This window comes from Schizosaccharomyces osmophilus, chromosome 1 (genome assembly GCF_027921745.1).
Source record: "Schizosaccharomyces osmophilus chromosome 1, complete sequence".
Lineage (NCBI taxonomy): Eukaryota > Fungi > Ascomycota > Schizosaccharomycetes > Schizosaccharomycetales > Schizosaccharomycetaceae > Schizosaccharomyces > Schizosaccharomyces osmophilus.
Window position 1 is genome coordinate 3615905 of NC_079238.1, and position 18855 is coordinate 3634759.

The 18855-nt window shown below is 38.4% G+C and overlaps 5 protein-coding genes across 5 annotated transcripts; 4 read left to right on the forward strand and 1 right to left on the reverse strand.

The window, feature by feature from the left end:
- Positions 1–338: 338 nt before the first annotated feature.
- On the forward strand, positions 339–3638 carry kap111 (karyopherin/importin beta family nuclear import signal receptor Kap111; the record flags this gene model as incomplete). Its single annotated transcript, XM_056180446.1, has 8 exons — positions 339–371; positions 423–548; positions 609–2633; positions 2682–2919; positions 2958–3142; positions 3185–3283; positions 3325–3506; positions 3548–3638. 8 exons carry the CDS (start codon positions 339–341, stop codon positions 3636–3638), a joined length of 2979 nt encoding a protein of 992 aa, XP_056035152.1.
- Positions 3639–3866: 228 nt separating this feature from the next.
- Positions 3867–4580, forward strand: SOMG_05092 (Schizosaccharomyces specific protein; the record flags this gene model as incomplete). Its single annotated transcript, XM_056183866.1, has 1 exon — positions 3867–4580. The coding sequence occupies one exon, from the start codon at positions 3867–3869 to the stop codon at positions 4578–4580; it is 714 nt and encodes a 237-aa protein (XP_056035393.1).
- Positions 4581–4795: 215 nt separating this feature from the next.
- On the forward strand, positions 4796–8382 carry pan2 (PAN complex (poly(A)-specific ribonuclease) ubiquitin C-terminal hydrolase subunit Pan2; the record flags this gene model as incomplete). The annotated part of the gene is made up of 7 exons (XM_056180447.1): positions 4796–4813; positions 4853–4951; positions 4992–5158; positions 5278–5404; positions 5448–6025; positions 6071–7380; positions 7418–8382. The coding sequence occupies 7 exons, from the start codon at positions 4796–4798 to the stop codon at positions 8380–8382; spliced, it is 3264 nt and encodes a 1087-aa protein (XP_056035151.1).
- A 466-nt stretch (positions 8383–8848) lies between these two features.
- kri1 (ribosome biogenesis protein Kri1) lies at positions 8849–10692 on the forward strand (the record flags this gene model as incomplete). The annotated part of the gene is made up of 2 exons (XM_056180448.1): positions 8849–9056; positions 9101–10692. 2 exons carry the CDS (start codon positions 8849–8851, stop codon positions 10690–10692), a joined length of 1800 nt encoding a protein of 599 aa, XP_056035150.1.
- A 523-nt stretch (positions 10693–11215) lies between these two features.
- On the reverse strand, positions 11216–17950 carry ura1 (carbamoyl-phosphate synthase (glutamine hydrolyzing), aspartate carbamoyltransferase Ura1; the record flags this gene model as incomplete). Its single annotated transcript, XM_056180449.1, has 1 exon — positions 11216–17950. One exon carries the CDS (start codon positions 17948–17950, stop codon positions 11216–11218), a length of 6735 nt encoding a protein of 2244 aa, XP_056035149.1.
- Positions 17951–18855: the final 905 nt, after the last annotated feature.

The following is an 18855-nucleotide window of genomic DNA, read 5'->3' on the forward strand; positions in this document are numbered from 1 at the left end:
GAAGCTATTAATTTCCAGAAAATTAACAAAGAGTTATTGACTCGGAATTAGTGCTATTTGATACTTTATTCCTTATATTGGTATCCGGCTGTGAGAAGGTCGTTTGAATAGGTAGTTACTGAACGAAGCAAGCGTTTTGCTACTTTGAGCTTGATTTTAAGCGAGGTTACATATTTACCATGCTCTCGTTTAGCCTGGCGCTTATTTTGGTAGGACCACTATTTACTACAGTAATACTATTGAAACTCCATGTACACAAAACACCATAGACATTAATCGGAAGTCTAAGAAGAAGGAGATACGAGATTACTTATATTTATGATAATATTTTTTGACTAATGGAAGGAGATGAATTAGCATATGCAAATGAAGTACGACTAATGCAAAGCGCCAGCAGTTAACTAACAAATACCATCGATTAGCTTGTACATAACTTATACTCTGGGACTTTAGATCCAGCTTCTATCACAGTTGTTGAAAAGGACCTACAAAGGATTCAGAAGTCCGAGTCTGGATGGGCCATTGGACTATCGATGCTACAAAGTTCGGTACGCAGAAAACATGATTTGATTAATGTTTAGCTTTATTAACTGATTCTTATTTCCAAGGATGTCTATCAACAATTTTTTGGAGCTCTGACATTGCAAATGAAAATTAATACTCAGTGGGAATCTCTAGATGGAATTAGTCGAACGCAGTTATCTCATCGGCTGTTAGAAAAATTACTGAATAAGGAACAACTAACAAGCCTTGTTGAACGTAAGGTTATATGTACTTTAGCAGCGTTATCCATTAAGTGTGAACTCAACGAACAAGCTCACTTTACATTCTGGATCATTTACAGTTTATACTACAATGACTATAATGTTTTGACGGACCTTTCAAGTTTGTCTGACGTTCTTCCACCGCTTCCAGCAACTGCCTACTCTTCGCAAAACGCCTATCTAGCTACTCTCTTCTTGAATGAACTTTTTCTTGAACTGTCATCGTCCATATATACGAAAGAAAACGAAGATTTAATTTTCAAAAGATTTTTTAATTCTTGCTCCGATTTTATTATCATAATTTTAACGTCTGTTTTCCAAACCTGTCCATTCCAATTATCAGAAAAAAGCAGTGTTCAAGCCTTAGAGCAAGCCTTAAATTGTGTGATTTCTTTATCGGCCTATCTTCAAAAGAACTCTGTTTCCTTAATCATTGGTCTTCCCCAGCTTGCAGAATGCATAGATTCCACTGTAAATTGCCTTGCATTGGATCCTGTTTCAGAAAAGGCAATGAATACACTAAGCGATCTTTTGGCAAGTTATTCCCATTTAGTATCTCAAAATACCATCCAAAAACTTTGGGATATTTTGGTTGGAGAATGGGGCGAGACTCGCTTAAAGCAGGAGTTAGACCAAGCAGACAGTGAAGAGGAAAATGACTTTTCTTTCTTGAACTTGATAATTGGGTTTTCAGAGTCCATGCTCAATTATATCATTGAGAACATTCAAGAGGAAAAGTGTATTAAGATACTGTACATTTTGGTTTCGCTCTTAGGGTTTCCTGGTTACGCAATTGCAGAAGAAGAAGTAAGCTGGCGTACTTTGGAATTTTGGACAACTTTTATTGAAGACTTTGCTATGAGTGACTCCTTTTCTGATCCTATAAGAAGTAATGCTTTTCAAGGACTCGCATTTTCTGCGATAGACAGAGTATACTACAAAATGTTGCTTCCTTCTAGTACTCAATGGGAAGAATGGCCTTCAAACATCCGGGATGCCTTTCACAGCTATCGAAGGGATTTAGGCGATTTATTAGAGAGCTCTTATTCTATAATTGGCGAGAAAATGCTTACTATGTATGTATCCAATATTGAGTCTCTACTGCAAGATGACATTGAGGATTGGCGGCCACTTGAGGCTTCTTTTTATTGCTTAACATGTATCCTAGATAACGAAACTAGCGAAAATGAGTATCTTAATTCTTGGCTGATACGACTTTTTAACACCAATTTTCCAGTCAAAGCGGCTGGGTTTGGTAATCCTCTACTATTAAAAACTACCTCTCAGATTCTCAGTGATGCTTCTTCGTTTCTTCAAAAGAACCCCCAATACCTAAACATCTCATTGCCCGTTCTTTTTGATGCTCTTAATATTCCAGACAGCTCTTTACAAATTAGTGCCTCCCGTTCGATTCATTCCCTATGCACAACATGCGCCGTACATTTAGTTTCCGAAGTCGAAGCTTTTGTGTGTTTGGTAGAGAATTTAACTCAAAGCCTTGTTGAATACCCCTTTGTCCTTGAACGTATATACAGTTCGGTTGGATTCGTAATTAACAGCTTATATTCTTTGGATTCCCAAACTTTATATTTAACAAGATTACTTTCATGCTTGGCATCTCCTTTACAACCAAATAATTATCCAGATCTCGATACCTTTGAGAATGTCATAAAAGCATGTCTTCAAAGTTTGGTTGGTTTGGCAATTAGCCAAAGTCCTTCAAATAATAAATCTGTGGTTGACATTGAGAAAGTTGAAGAAAATGGTCTATTTTGGAGCAAGCCTCAAATAATATCTTTTCAAGAAAAAGTTATGTCCTTTCTATCCTATACTGAGTCTTCGGCCTTACAATATGCGGATGTTGTTGGAGTAAGTAGCTCTTTCTAAAAGTTTCATTAAGAATATACTAACAGTCAGTTAATTTGCAAAATCATTATTGCTGGATTGAACGAGTTAGAGCCTTCACCATTCTCTTTACATATATCTGCCACAGTCCAATATTTTTGCACTAGATTTACTGAGTTTCCCGCCTCTATTCTGTTAACCTTAGCTTCAGCTATTTTGACATCTCCATATGGTCGAAACTTTATGACGGAGGATTTGCTACAGAGCATGATTATGGCAATACGAAGCCGCGTTATGTTGAATGATGAAGGTAAGTTATGGCTTGTATTTCTCATTAACGATTTGCAGAGTTTTTCGAAAATAATATAGACATAACGATTGAACTATATCACTTCTCTACTATCTTTTACCAAAAACATCCAAGTTTTTTAGAGATACGATATTTGGAATTTCTACAGTTTTTGTTAGAAAAAGCGATATACACTTTGTGTAAGCCTGAACGCTTGCTTGAATCTGCGTCAGGGCAATTTTTGGTATGTAAACGACGATAGGCTTTCAGCTAATACATGTTATAGTCTGCTTTTATCAGTATAGAACTAAATTCAGAGTCAAATGAAGTACACAAAACTTTGTTGGATTCGATTCGAATGCCACTGATTACAAAAATCCTACTGGTATGGAAAACTTTTTCAGATAACAATTAATACAAAAATAGGGTTTTGGTGGAGGTGCTTCCAGAAGTTCGCTTCCTCTTTTGTCCGATATCTTAGGAAAACTGAAGACACAGAATTTCGGGGCCACAAAGACTATCCTTACTCAACTATTATCTTGTGAAGGGTTTCCATCTAGCAAAGCCAATAATGAAGTGAAGCATCGGTTTTTACAGGATTTATTAAAGTAAGTTTATAAAGTGAGAGACATGGCTGACGCCCTTTTAGAGTCAGGATTAAAGATAAAGTCAAAGAATTTTGGATTATAACTAAGGGTTTCGAGTCTACACCCTATGGAAATTCTAGTTGGACCTTTTGAAGCTACTGCTGAAGGACGAAATGATATAGCAAGGTTTTTAACCCTTTCAAAAGTCCATAATACAGTCGGTGGGAAAACTGCTTTCTTTGACAATCTCATAAAATTTAATTTGGGTAAAAGTATATTTAATATTTTTAGTATGTTAATAAATTAAAACGAATGTAAGCATATGAATTTCTTGACCATCAACATCTATATACTTCCTTTCACAAAAAATTGGCTAGTAAAATGGAACCATACATCCTTCCCTTTACGACGCTGGATAATGGGAAGTCTGCTAAGGTGGAATATCCATTTTTTATACATTCTTGTAGCATTTCACTGTTAATAACTAGCATGATCAGCTGTATAGACAGAAATGATGCACAGTATGGTTTACTAATTTGTCCTGAAAAGGATCTGACAAGCATTGAGGAGACCATTATAAAAAACGAAGGAGTTTTCGATACACTGTTTTTGAATTCTTCTAATTCAATTGGATACCTTCAATTCCTCGACAAAATTGAGATTTTGCCATTACAGAATACGAAGTCTTTAAGCAACGTAATAAATGAAGCAGCGAATCAAAAAGGAAAGAATGTAATAGGAATAACTAATATTTCTTCGATGTTAAATACTGAAAGCACTTTGAACGCTGCTTCATTTTCTTCAACACTCGCCGATGTAATTGAAAAGTGTTCGCCATTAATTATAAACGAAACTGAAGTTTTAGAAACGCCTATACCCATCAGTAATTCTATGAAGCATGAGAACGTTACTCTAGAGAACGTATACTCGTTATGGATCCCTGTTTATTTAAAAGTCTCCATTGATGCTGAGAATCCTAGCATATCAAGAGCAAGTTTTCATAGTCGTGAATTCTCTCAGACATCAGAGTGGAAATCAAACACCTTTTTTCAAGACTTAAAAATAAATTTGCATGAAAGTTATAATGACACCTAGAACGGTTGGGTTTATGTAAAAGAAAATAGCAGTAATTTGTAACCTCTAGACCGAATGTTTAATTTTACGACGTCAAAATAGTAGAAAGATATTCAATTCGTACTCTAATTTTCGAAATATTCCTTCGAAACCAGGTAATTTTTTCCCGTTAAATGACCCTTCGTACATACTCTCTACCTTCTAACCAAGTCTCTTCGTCTTTGTATCAATGAGACATGGATGCATGGAAAGAGGTACATAAAATGAAAAATATAAGAAAACTAACATAAAAGGTTGCTAGGACAAATGAAAACAATGGTGTAACAGCATGTTCGTTAAATACAATCTCATTTGACCCTTACTCTGAATTAATATGGTCTGGTCACAAAAATGTAAGATAGCAACCTACTTCTATTTCTAATCTCTCTATAGGGACAACTTAAGTCGTCGTTTGGGTCTGGTTTAAATCCGTATACCCAGTTTGTAGCTCATGAAGGCCCGGTGCACCAGGTGCTTCCTCATGAGCGAGGTATTTTTTCTCTTTCGAGTAATTCATTGCGTCTTAGCAATCGTACCGGAACAATCCGATGGAGGCTAAGGTATGTGCACGATCCTAGTCTGAACATGCATTAAGACTTTACCAACCTTGCAAGTTGTATTCATTCGAAAATGAGTGATCGCGATCCTTTATTTAATATTTTCATCTTCTAACTTGTAGTGATTCTGATGGTTCCGATTATAGAGCTATGTTGTATCAATCTCGCACTCACCCTGAAATTGTCATGGGAGGATACAATCAAAAGTTAACTGTTGTGAATGCAGAGAGAGGCACCATAACACATCAGGTATAACAAAAACTCAAACTATCTTGGCTAATTCGTTTCACAGAGAACACTTCCGAATGATATATTCATCATGCGCAGAAATCGTTTACTTTGTTGCGGCTCCACTAACGGAGAGATTCTTCTGTGTGATCCGAATAGCTTTAATCCCGTCAATAGAATATCTGCTCATACAGGCACAATTTCTGATATTGATACATCTGGAAATCTCCTTCTCTCTTGTGGCTATTCTTCACGACACGATTCATACATGATAGACCCCTTCGTGAAAGTATGGGATTTAAGAAATCTTTCCACTTTGGTACCTATTCCATTTCCCTCCGGACCAAGTATGATTAGGATGCACCCGAAACTTTCTACTACAGCGGTTGTTTGCTCAAGCTCTGGACAAATAAATATAGTCGATACAGGGAATCCGCTTGATGCAAAATTAATGCATGTTCCTTTGAATTCTTATTTAACCCATATGGATGTTTCAGTTACTGGTGATGCAATAGCTTTTTCTGACGTTGAAGATACCGTACACTTATGGAGTGCTATGGATACACCCTCATTCACAGAAATGAAGTACCCGATTCAGCTACCTGATGTGGTTCATGAACCTCCAGCTGTTTCTTTTGAAGAGTGAGTTAATGAGTTTATATGTCTATTTGCTAATTATTAACCTAGACCGTTAAACAAAATCGGAATGCCGTACTATGATTCTGAGCTTCTATCTTCGTGGTCGAAATACTTAGTTTTTGATGCCGGAAAGCCGAACTTTGATTCGAATATGTTTTTAGCCAGGCAAATAGCCAACTCAGCTATGCCTTTACATCAGGAACTGAAATCGTTTCATCGAAATCAAACAATTAATTTTCCCTGGTTAAACCGAAAAACAGCCTCCCAAGAAACTACTCCTAAGTTTCATAGCGAAAAACAGAAAGACATTATGTCTGGAAAGGATTCAGAGGAATCTTTTTCATATTTTGAAGAAATGGAAGATACAGTATCAGGCCCGGACACAATACCCAAATTTTACCAAAAGCCTGTGATAAAATATAGCAGGTTTGGAATTGAAGATTTCAATTTTGGCTTCTATAATAAAACCAGCTTTGCTGGTTTGGAAACGGATATTACTAATTCGTACTGTAATCCTATATTGCAACTACTTGCGTACATACCCTCTTTTTGTAAATCAGCCATCAGCCATTCTTTGGGTCCTTGTGGCCTCGAGAGCTGTTTGGTATGCGAGTTAGGATTCCTGTTTGCCATGCTAAAGGAAAGTACTGGTAAAAATTGCCAAGCCACAAATTTTCTGCGTTGTTTTTCTGCTTCGTCATTTGCTCAATCGTTGGGAATTGTAATTGATGAACAGTCGAATGCTGGTGCTTTTGATTCTTCTCTAATCCAAAAATTTACGAAATTTATCCTGACCGAAATAATCCGTGTAACAGAATACGAAGATAAAAATGGAGGTTCATCGTTTCCTTTAGATTATCTCAGCAAGTCATTTTGTATACGTGAAGTCCAGACTCATCGTTGTGGCATATGTGGGATAACAAGTCGAAAATGTCATTCATCTATGTGCATGGTTGATTTAGAATATCCCTCACAGCATTTAGAGTCAATCATTTCTTTCGAATGGCTTCTAAAACTTAGTTTAGATCATCGAGTAGATCTTCCTCCAAGTTGGTGTGAGTATTGTTTGGCCCATCAGCCTGGTTTGCTTCGGTCGAATGTACGATCTATTCCTGACATCTTTTTTATAAACACTCAAATAAAGCATCATGACCATTTGAAGCTGTGGACAAGAGAAGGATGGTTGCCTAAGTTGCTATATCTTAGAAGAGTAAACGATACAGTCCAATGTTTATCATCGAGACAAGTTTCATTACTAGGTGATGATAAGCCTTCGGTATCTGTTTATGGTTTACGAGGTGTGACTTACGAAATCCGTGGAGTTGACTTTGCTTCACATTTTGTTGCTGCAATTCAAGGTAAGTGACATTTTACTTCATATTCTAACAAATCTAGTTTCTGATCATCTAACAACCACAAATACAGCAAACAGTCAGTGGTATATATTTAATGATTTCTTAGTGAAGCAGATCTCTGAAGAGGAAGCCATAAATGTTCACGGTCCTTGGAAAATCCCAGCGGTGCTTTGCTATGAAAAATTAGACATGAGAATTCCTCAATGGGACGATGTTTCTGATTTCACCCTTTTGTATGAGCCTTATTTCTTGAATCCTGTGGCGCCATCAATGAACAAAGCTGTACCACTTTCGACCGAAGATATGCTGTATCCAGGTATGTTGATTGGCATAGATTCTGAATTTGTAGCTTTACAGCGCGAGGAAACGGAAGTGAGAAGCGATAGTACGAAATCAACAATCAAGCCGTGTAAGTTATCGCTTGCCAGAATCTCTGTACTTCGAGGAGAAGGTCCTCAAAAGGGAGTTCCCTTTATAGACGACTATGTTGCGACAGATGATGATGTGATGGATTACCTTACTAAATTTTCTGGTATTCATCCGGGTGATTTGGATCCGACCCTCTCAAAGTATAATGTGGTTCCTTTGAAGGTTGCTTATAAAAAGTTACGGTTGCTCGTAAATGCGGGATGTAAATTTGTAGGACATGGGCTACAAAAGGATTTCCGAATTATTAATTTGTTGGTGCCCCCAGAACAGGTTATTGATACAGTGGATTTATTCTTCTTAAGCTCTCGACAACGCAAATTATCTTTGAAATATTTATCTTGGTATCTACTGGAAGAAGATATTCAGCTCACTGAGCATGACTCCGTTGAGGATGCATTGACGGCATTGAAACTTTATGACTGTTTTGTAAAACTAAAGGCCGAAGGGAAGCTGGAAGAAACATTAGAAGAAATATATGAGGTTGGAAAGCGATACAAATTTCGTCCTCCCTCGTTGTCATCATTATCCCTTCAGGATCGGAGCTTTTATGGTGAAGACTCCTTTATAATGGGTTAAAGAGGATGTCTAATGGAATTTATGATGAGCATAATATCGAAAACTGTAAATGTAATAAAGATATGGATACTTTTCGCAAAGAACAAGCATACTTAACTGGTTTGGTCGAATTTTATTTTGTATTAGTAGGTAATTACGATTTGTTTTTAAAAATATTTTGAAATATCCTCAGTCATCCATTACGAAATATAAGATTCCATGCTTCAATTTACATTCTAATCAAACGTTTTCACGATAATAGTGAGTCCTTTTTAGAAACCCATTTAAATCTTTTGTAATTGATATTCTCGTATATTCTTTTTACAAATAATTGTGTTTAGGTTAGAATTTACCTGTAATTCTTGGTGGTGAATTTTTTCATGGTGCTTTTCCTATACCTACCTTTCTAATCCATACCACAGTAAACTTCAACCAAACAACCAATTGCCCTTTCCTTTTTAATTTTTCTGTATTATTCCTTTAGAAGATGCCAAGAAAAAAATCAGCAACTAAAAAAGCACGCGAGACTGTTACAAAGGAGCAGGCAGAGAAGCAATTGCCCAAAAACAACGGCAAAAGTCAATTGATTGATGATAATATCTCAGAAGAAGAAGACAATTTAGGTTCTTTTAAAATTAATGAGAACTTCGCCAAAAGATTTGAACATAACAAAAAGCGAGAAGAAAAGCAGAAATGTATGATTAAACTACTAAAGGTTAAGTACTAACGTCTATAACAGTGGAAGAAAAATATGGTAAAGATTTAGCAAAACAAAATGTTTCCGAAGATGAGGACGAGAGTTCCGAAGAAAGTGAAGATTCCGAAGGAGAATTGGTGACACCTGAGGTAGATGCTGCAATTCTGAAGATTCTCACAAAAATTCGAAATAAGGACCCTGATATTTATAATAATGGTCAACAGTTTTTCGATGACACGGAAAAGTCAATTAAGTCAACAGTAAAGGAAAATAAAGGTCGACCAGTTACTTTAAAGGATTATCATCGTAACCAACTCATCTCTGGCAACGTAATGGAAGCTATGGAAGAAGACGAGAAACCTCGTTCTGAGGTACCAACACATGTAGAAGAGCAAGAACAGCTTCGTAAAGAAACCATTCAAGCTTTCCATACTTCACGAGACGAGGATGAAAATTCACATGAAAACGATGGTGAGGAGGAGGAGGAGGAGGGAGAAGACTTTCTTAAGAGAAAGGAGAAATCAAAGGATGACGTGGAAGCAGACGAGAAAGCTTATGAGAGATTTTTGTTAGAACACGCCGAAACTAAAGATGCCAGTAAAGTGTTGAAAGATTTATCGACTTACTATGTTAAAAACCGACCCGAAGTTTTACAGGGTATAGAGAACGAAGAGAATGGAATCGCAGAACAAGATGAAAATTTTTTGGCGAATTACATGTTAAACCGTGGTTGGCGTACATCGGATAACCGTATTCCCTCCTACGACGAAATTGTCGAAGAGGTTGATGCTGATAATCAATTCGATGAGACAGCGGATAACTTTGAGACGAAGTATAATTTCCGTTACGAAGAAACAGGTGGATCTGAAATTGCTGCACATCCTCGTGATGTTCCTGATAGTATGCGTCGTAAAGACGATACTCGAAGACTTGCTCGTGAGCGAAAGAGAGAACGCCATGAAGAAGAGAAACGAAAGCGAGTTGAAGAAATGAACAGATTAAAGAATCTCAAACAGAAGGATCTTGAAGAAAAATTGAATCAAGTTGCTGAAATTGCAGGAACAAATGATATCGATATTTCTGAATTGGATCTGGAAGGCGATTTCAATCCTGAAGAATGGGAAGCTAAAATGGCACAGATTTTCAATGATAAATATTATAAGGATGATTCTGACAAGAAACCTGAATTTGTAGATGATATTGAGGTTGATGATCTTGCACAGCCGAAAGAAGGCAGTGGGTCTCAAGTAAATGATAATGTTGTCGACTTGCCCGATGATGCAGAAACGGCTGACGGAAATGAATCTCAGAAAAAGGCAAAGCGCCAATCGAGAAAGGAAGCCAAAAATAAGAAAAGGAAAATTGAAGAATACGTTGATGAAAAGTACGGTGTTCCTGAACCTGTTGCTTCCAGTGGTTCTCAGTTTAGATATCGTCAAGTTGCCCCAGAAACCTTCGGTATGGATGTGCTTGATATTTTGAACGCAACGGATACAGATTTGAACAAGTATGTAGGTTTGAAGAAGCTGTTGCCTTATCGAACGCCCGAACAGGTTGAGAAAGACAGAAAGAAGTTTGGCAAGAAGAAGAGGCTGCGTGAATGGAAAAAGGAAGTTTTTGGTAAAAAGGATTAGGTATAGATCAAGGTTGGTTATAGATGCTGGTAAATAATGAAAGTTATTTTAAAAACAGAGGCTTCCATTTGTAATATACCAGTGGTTCGGATATTGTAACTCATTTATTAGAGCACGAAGTATTGCAAATTGACTATTTCAATTACAAAGTAGCGATAAAATAATGTCTATTCAAAAACAATGTATACATTAACGTGAATTGTTTAAAAAGAAGCGTTCTCAAATTTTATTAACTATAAATATTTCAACTATAATAAAACTTAATAAAACTAACTACCTAAAAGCATGGAACCAAGCATGGGGACTTAAATGAGTTATCATAATAATGGAACAAAATAATTTATTACAAATGGATCCATACTCCTATAAGTATATATCTATATATATATATATATATATAACATGTTGTTAGCATTTATTTTAACTAATAAACATAGCATCATTATGTAACCAATTTCTTAAGCAAAAAATCAACCAAAAGTTATTTTACAAGAACTCAAAAATTTATCACGGCAAACCCAACCTAATTATGAGATTCGCTAGCACCCATAACACATGCCAACAAAGCCATACGAATATACAAACCGTAACGCATTTGACGGAAGTAAGCAGCACGCTTCTGATCAAAGTCAACTTCTTCACTGATTTCACGGTTTCTAGGCAAAGGATGCATCACGATGGTGTGTGGTTTAGCAGCAGTTAGAAGGTTGTTGTCAACAATGAAAGAGTCCTTTAATTCTTCATACTCTTCGATGCTTGAGAAACGTTCCTTTTGAACACGTGTACAATAAAGAACATCGGATTGAGCAACAACGTCCTTAGAAAGCTCACGATGTTCAATAAAGTTTAAGCCACTAGCGCGGAGATCCTCTTTAACATCGTCAGGCAGCTGAAGCTGTTCAGGCGAAACGAGGTGAAGCTCTACTTGCCAGAAAGCAAGAAGACGAGCTAATGAGTGAACTGTACGTCCGTATTTCAAATCACCGACAAAGGTGATAGTTAATCCATTGACACTGCCAAGTTCTTCTCGAATTGTGTATAAATCCAAAAATGCCTGAGTAGGATGCTCCTTAGAGCCATTACCACCGTTAATAATTGGGACAGGAGAAAATGTAGCAGCGATACGAGCACTTTCAACAGAAGGGTGACGTAAAACAATAGCATCTCCGTAGCAACCAAGAGTACGAATAGTATCGGCAAGACTTTCACCCTTGTTCACACTAGACGCGCTTGCAGTAACAGCAACAACCTTACCACCTAAACGCTGCATAGCAGCATCAAACGATGAAGAAGTGCGAGTAGAGGATTCAAAAAACATTGTACACAAAATTTTTCCGTAGCAAAGGTCGATGACACCTTGTCTTTCGACGATAATACGCATTTGATGGGCAATCGCGAACAAAAGATGCAAGTCCGACCGAGTAACTTGGTGCACAGAGATGATATGTTTACGGTAGAAAGGCGAGCTGTTAATCATATTAACCAGTTCACGAGAAGGGCTGAAGCTTGGGGTAAAATTAAAAGTTAATTCAGGACGAGCTCTGTTCTCCGGAGCTTGACCAAACGCTTCAGCAAGTGAAGGAGCAGCATGAGGAAGGCCAGGACTCATTAAAGCGCTAGCTTTCCTAGTAGAAACCGGCTTCTCAGAAGTGTTGGAAGATGAATAATCACGGCCATTAGTAGACTTGAAGTTTAGTTCACCATCAAAGTAGACATCATGTCCACCAAACTTGACAGATTGAACACTACCAAAAAGCTTCTTACCGGTTAAAGGAGACCATTCAGCAGATTCACTAGAGATAGCACGATCCGTTTCGATTTGCACTCCAGAATCATCTTGCTCGTGAAGACGGAAGATTTCCTTAGGATTGGTATATAATCGATCAACCACATCGTTCAAGCTCAGACGACCGTCATGAACAGCTGAGAGTAAGAGAGGTAAAGCCTCACGAATACCATAGCCAGTAGAAACCTTATGACCGGTAAATTCGGCTAAACGAACAGGAACACTTCCAATTGAAAAACAATCAATATACTCAAGTTTGTTCCATAATTCCTTCTGATCTTCCGGAGTAGGCAAAAATCTAGCCCCAGGGTAATCACTTTGAGTAAGGAACAAGCTGTAGATGGATACATCAAATGTAACTGGAAGACTCTTTTGCTTAGCCAAAACAATAAGGTTAATATCGTCCTTTGAAGTGACACTAGCAACATGGATTCTACGGTTGTGTAGACTAGCAAGCAACAAAACAGAAGCTAAAGTAGTAGACTTAGCATCGGTGACAACTGAATGGGTCTGGGGCCACAGACTGAAATGAGAAGCAATCTCAGTAACATGATCTATAGTAGAGGATTTGTTTTCGAAATGAAGATAAAGACAACCCGATTCCGCTTTTAAGTCAGTAATCGTTTCCTCATTTACAAAAGAGGCGACCACTGAAAAGTTGTAGTCACAATGCGCGTTATCTATAGCCGCCTTTCTGGCGTTGGCCAAAGAATCTTTGTCTGCAAGAACTCCCTTTTTGCTAAAAGGCAAGAAGCGAGTCATGGTGAAGCCAGCTGCTATACATTCTTCCGTGTAATCGCTAATTGCTTCAGCGCTGAATTCGGGAAGATATGCGCCAATATTGATAAGACCAGGAAGATTCTCAGTTTGGAAGCTACTTTGGTAGTCAACAGAGCTAAGACTGAAATCGGGCTTTCTGCAAATTGCCTCAACCATTAGCTTGGCACATTTGACATTAGTGACCAATGGAACAGAGTAGTCAATAGCAAGTCGACGACTCTTGTAGCCACTGCTAATGTAATTAGCAGGACGGCGATAACGATTGTTCGATGGTAGGTTAATATACATATCGATCATGTTATTTGCAAGATGTGCTGATAGTGAAAAGTCATTATTAGCTTCTTCAGCAGGAATGTCAGCGAGGTATTTGCAAGGAACACCACTTTCCATAAGGTAATCGGAGGTACCAGCAGTCGCAAAAATGTTATAACCGGTATCGTAAAGTCTCCTAACGTATGGTAGGAATTCGGCCTTCTCCTTGTATGAACCTATAGAAATAAGAATATTTTGCTTGGGTAATCTAAATCCAGTAGAAATCATGGCTTTGAGGTAAGCTTCAAACTTGTTGTGGCCGAAGCAAGCAACTTCACCAGTTGATGCCATTTCAACGCCGAGAACGGGATCAGCACCGGATAGTCTGCTAAAACTAAATTGAGGAACCTTTACAGCAACATAGTCACGAGGAAGATTAATTTCAGGATAAGGCTTAACAGAGAAACCCATAATAACATCAGTTGCCATAGAGATCAAATCAGCACCCATGACCTTAGAAACAAACGGGAATGATCTGGAGGCACGAACGTTACATTCTATAACCTTAATTTCATTGTCCTTAGCGATAAATTGGATGTTATAGGGACCGGTAATGTTTAATGCTTCTCCAATCTTCGCGGTAGCGTCAACAATTCTAGAAATAGTAGCAGGGTCTAAATCTTGAGGTGGGAGAACAAGAGTAGCGTCACCAGAATGAACACCAGCATTTTCAACATGCTCAGAAATGACGTGCATAACCATTCTACCATCACGAGCGACAGCATCCAACTCAATCTCTTTGGCGTTTTCAATGTATTTAGAGATAACAACCGGATGATCCTTGTTGATAGCAACAGCCTGCTTTAAGTAATTTTGAAGATCCGTCTTTGAATAAACAGTATTCATAGCAGCACCAGACAAAACATATGAGGGACGAACAAGCACTGGGTAGGAAACTCTTTCGCAAAATTCTTCAGCCTCTTCAAAGCTAGTCAACTCCTTCCACTTGGGCTGATCAACTCCAATGTCGTCAAGCATACGGGAGAATTTAAAACGATTTTCAGCACCGTCAATCATTTCAGGAGAAGTACCGAGAATCTTCACATTCTCTCTATAGAGAGGAAGTGCTATGTTATTGGAAGTTTGTCCACCCATAGAGATAATAACACCAGAAGAAGATTCTTGCTGGTAAATATCGAGTACAGTTTCCAGACTGATATTTTCAAAATAAAGGCGATCAGCTTCATCAAAATCAGTAGATACCGTCTCAGGATTATAGTTAACCATTATTGTCTTTATGCCTCGATCACGAAGAGTACGGACGGTGCGAACAGCACACCAATCGAATTCGACAGAGGATCCAATACGGTAGACACCTGAGCCCAATACCATTACACCCTTATCTTCAAAATGAATGTCATGCTCAGAAGCATTGTAAGTCGTGTAAAGATAGTTTGTGAAGGCAGGAAATTCGGCAGCTACAGTATCTATTTGTTTAACAAAGGTTCTGATACCAGCTTCCGTGCGGATACGGCGAACAGCGAGCTCATTAGAATTCATAAATGAGGCAATTTGAACATCCGCAAATCCTAATTGCTTCGCAGTTCGCAAAAGTTGCACTGGAAGAATGGAAATATCATATTTGGAGATTTCTTTAGCCATGCGAATCAAACCCATGAGCTTCTCCAAGAACCACCTATCAATATTGGTTAGTTTCCAAATGCGCTCAACTGTGTAACCGGAGTTCATGGCATTTGCAATGGCAAAAAGCCGTTGGTCGGATGGAGTCTGTAATTCTTGATCGATAGACATTAACGCATCCTTAACGTTAAATCCACCGTTGCTATGATCAATCGCACGAATGGCCTTTTGAATTGCTTCTTCGAAGGTACGACCAATGCTCATGACTTCACCAACGGACTTCATTGAAGAGCTTAATTGCGTGCTAACGCGAGTAAACTTCTTTAGATCCCAGCGGGGAATTTTAACAACGACATAATCAAGACTAGGCTCAAAGCATGCACATGTGACTTTAGTTACAGAATTCTTTATTTCGTTCAGTGGGATGTTCAAACCGAGTTTAGCTGCAGTGAAGGCTAAAGGATAACCGGTGGCCTTCGACGCGAGAGCAGAAGAGCGAGAAAGACGAGCATTCACCTCAATAATACAATACTCTTTAGTAAAGGGGTTGAGGGCATATTGAATATTACACTCACCGACAACACCAAGATGGCGAATAACATTCACAGCCGTCGTACGGAGCATATTATAATCCTCATCAGTTAAGGTTTGAGATGGTGCAACAACAATAGAATCACCTGTATGAATACCAAGAGGATCGAAATTCTCCATATTACATACCGTAATACAGTTACCAAAAGCATCACGTACAACTTCATATTCAATTTCTTTCCATCCCTTCATACTGCGCTCAATTAGGACTTGAGGACTGGTTGCAAAAGCACGATTACATAAATCGGTTAACTCTTCTTCATTGTCAGCAAAACCAGATCCTAATCCACCAAGAGCATAAGCAGCACGAACAATTACAGGGAAAGAAATATCTTTCGAAACCTTGAGAGCTTCTTCAAGAGAAGATGCACTAGCTGACTTGGCACACTTTTCGTCAATTTCATCCATAGCACGAGCAAACTTTTCGCGATCTTCCGTAGTAATAATAGTGTCAACAGAAGTACCAAGCACCTTTACGCCGAGAGATTCAAACTCATCCTTCAATTCGATACCTACATTCAATGCAGTTTGGCCACCAAAAGTGACATAAATGCCATCAGGGCGCTCTTGTTTGATAACTTTTCTGACAAAATCGGCGTTAACAGGAAGAAAATAAACTTTGTCAGCTAGACCCTTAGAAGTCTGAATAGTAGCAATATTAGGATTAATTAATATGGTGTAGATTCCTTCCTCACGAAGGGCCTTTATAGCCTGACTGCCAGAGTAATCAAACTCACCAGCTTGTCCAATACTTAAGCCACCACTGCCAAGTACCAAGACACGCTTGGCATCAATGCGAGGGTGCTTAGCTTTATTTTCATCTAAAGTGCCACCAGGAAGCTTGAACATTTGAAGTTTGCCAGAGTCAGCAGAGCGCTTGACAGTATCAATGAAAACATCAAACAAAAACTCTGTGTCACGGGGGCCAGGTGTGGATTCAGGATGGAATTGGACGGAAAAGAAAGGATATTCAGTGTTATAGATACCCTCGTTGGAACCGTCGTTAGCATTGACATAAAGTTCCTTCCAGCCCGAAGGAAGACTATCACCGTTAACGGCATAACCGTGATTTTGGGAAGTAATGTAGCATCTTCCAGAAACTAAACAAGTGCAAGGAATGTTATGGCCACGGTTACCAAACTTCATCTTTATGGTGGAAGCACCAGCAGCACGAGCGAGGATTTGATGACCGAAGCAAATACCGAAAACGGGGATGGATTTGGATTCAATAACGCGGCGGACACGTTCTACAGTTAAGTCCATAAGAGAAGGGTCACCGGGACCGTTGCTAATAAATAAACCATCATAATCTTCTTTTGAATAATCATAATCCCAAGGTACAACCAACAATTCAACACCACGGGTAACAAAGCAGCGAATTTGATTGTATTTCATACCAACGTCAACAGCGATGATTCGCATAGTTTTACCATCGGCTTTTTTGAGTGCTTTTGAGGAATGGGGTTCATAAAGTTTTGGTTTTTTTATAGAAACTTCAGCAGTTAGATTTTCAGCATTAGGATTTTTCCAAGAAATGTCTTCGAACTGATCTTTCCAGTTGCGGCCAAGATCAGAAATTTCAGAGGGTTCAAGATGTTTGTCACCTTTTTGTAGAAGCAAGCGGCCAAGCATAGAGCCTTGCTTGCGTATTTTTTTTGTTAAAGCACGAGTATCAATACCAAAAATACCGGGGATTCCTTGTTCTTTAAGCCAATCGCCCAAGGAAGAGTGAGCTAGAAAGTGAGAGTAATTTTGAGAGTAGGAAGAAATAATTATAGCAGAGACATGAATTTCATTAGATTCAAAGTACTTGGGAATGCCTTTGATGGCATCTTCAATACTTCTGTCAGGAACACCATAGTTACCAATGTTGGGGAACGTAAAAACCAGCATTTGACCGCGGTAGGAAGGATCTGTCAATGATTCCGGATATCCTACCATACCCGTTTGGAACACCAATTCGCCAGACACCGACTTGTCAGCTCCGAAAGAGTAACCTTGAAGGACGCTTTGGTCTTCAAGCTCTAAAGCCATCAACTTGTATTGTTTGCTTTCACCGTCTACAGAGTACAGCACAGGCGAGTGGCCCGTAGCAGGTTCAGTCGCATTACCTTCTACGGCTTTAGGTGCATGAACCCTGGGCATACCCAGAGCTTCGCTCTGAACTAGCGGAAAAGATGAAGGCAAAGAAGGCAGCAATCCGGACATGGCGTTTAATTAACAACTATGGCTCAAGACTAGCGATTCCCCTGATTTGCTTTGGAGGCAGTGTTTGTCTCAGGCTACGTTTATAAAGTGCTGCAGTGAAAAATTTCTGATCCTCTCTTCAGAATACAGCATACATCAATTCTTGTCTCTTCTAATAAATAGAATTCTATACTTCGGTTTTATATTTTTTCTATTTACGATTATACCACACAAACCAAACGAAAATATACCTACGTTTGGACCAAATCTGAAAAATTACTGCTGTACGAAACTGATTTCAATGACTGATATCAGAACTTGGAAACAATTCCAATTACATACTTATGTAAAACCACGTTAACTTCTTTTTGTAAAAAGTTAACGTCTTTCGTTAAACCTACTTTGCGAAAGCCAAAGCAAAAACTAAAGTAAATGAAAAAGAAAAAAAGAAAAAGTATTTGCTGCACTAGCTACAAAGCTTATTGTATCGTTTCAGCTATATGAATACATTTATAGTGGAATTTTCTTGTTATTTGTCTTTTGGTCAACGTAGTTAACGTTTCATGAAACTCGCGGTGTAAATTTTTCTGTTCAGCAACGTTTCCCAAAAGCGTACTAGGTTTCCAATGAAAAAGTATACATTGAAAACAAATTGCCAGCCATACGTGAGTACAACTCCTCAGTAGTCTTTAAACAAGCAAAATTTCTATTTAACCATATACCTGATGTTGGCGGAAATAAAAAACGTTGATGTCGGCTCCAAACAAGTCGAAAGTTGTGACTTGGATTTTTGCTTACATACTTGCACTCCTTTGCGGTGTTTTTGTTATAATATTTCGTTCAGCCTTGTAACTGAAATAGTGCAATGCACGGGGCTATGGAAACAAATAAACAATGGTAATACAAAATATGAAATAAAACACGGG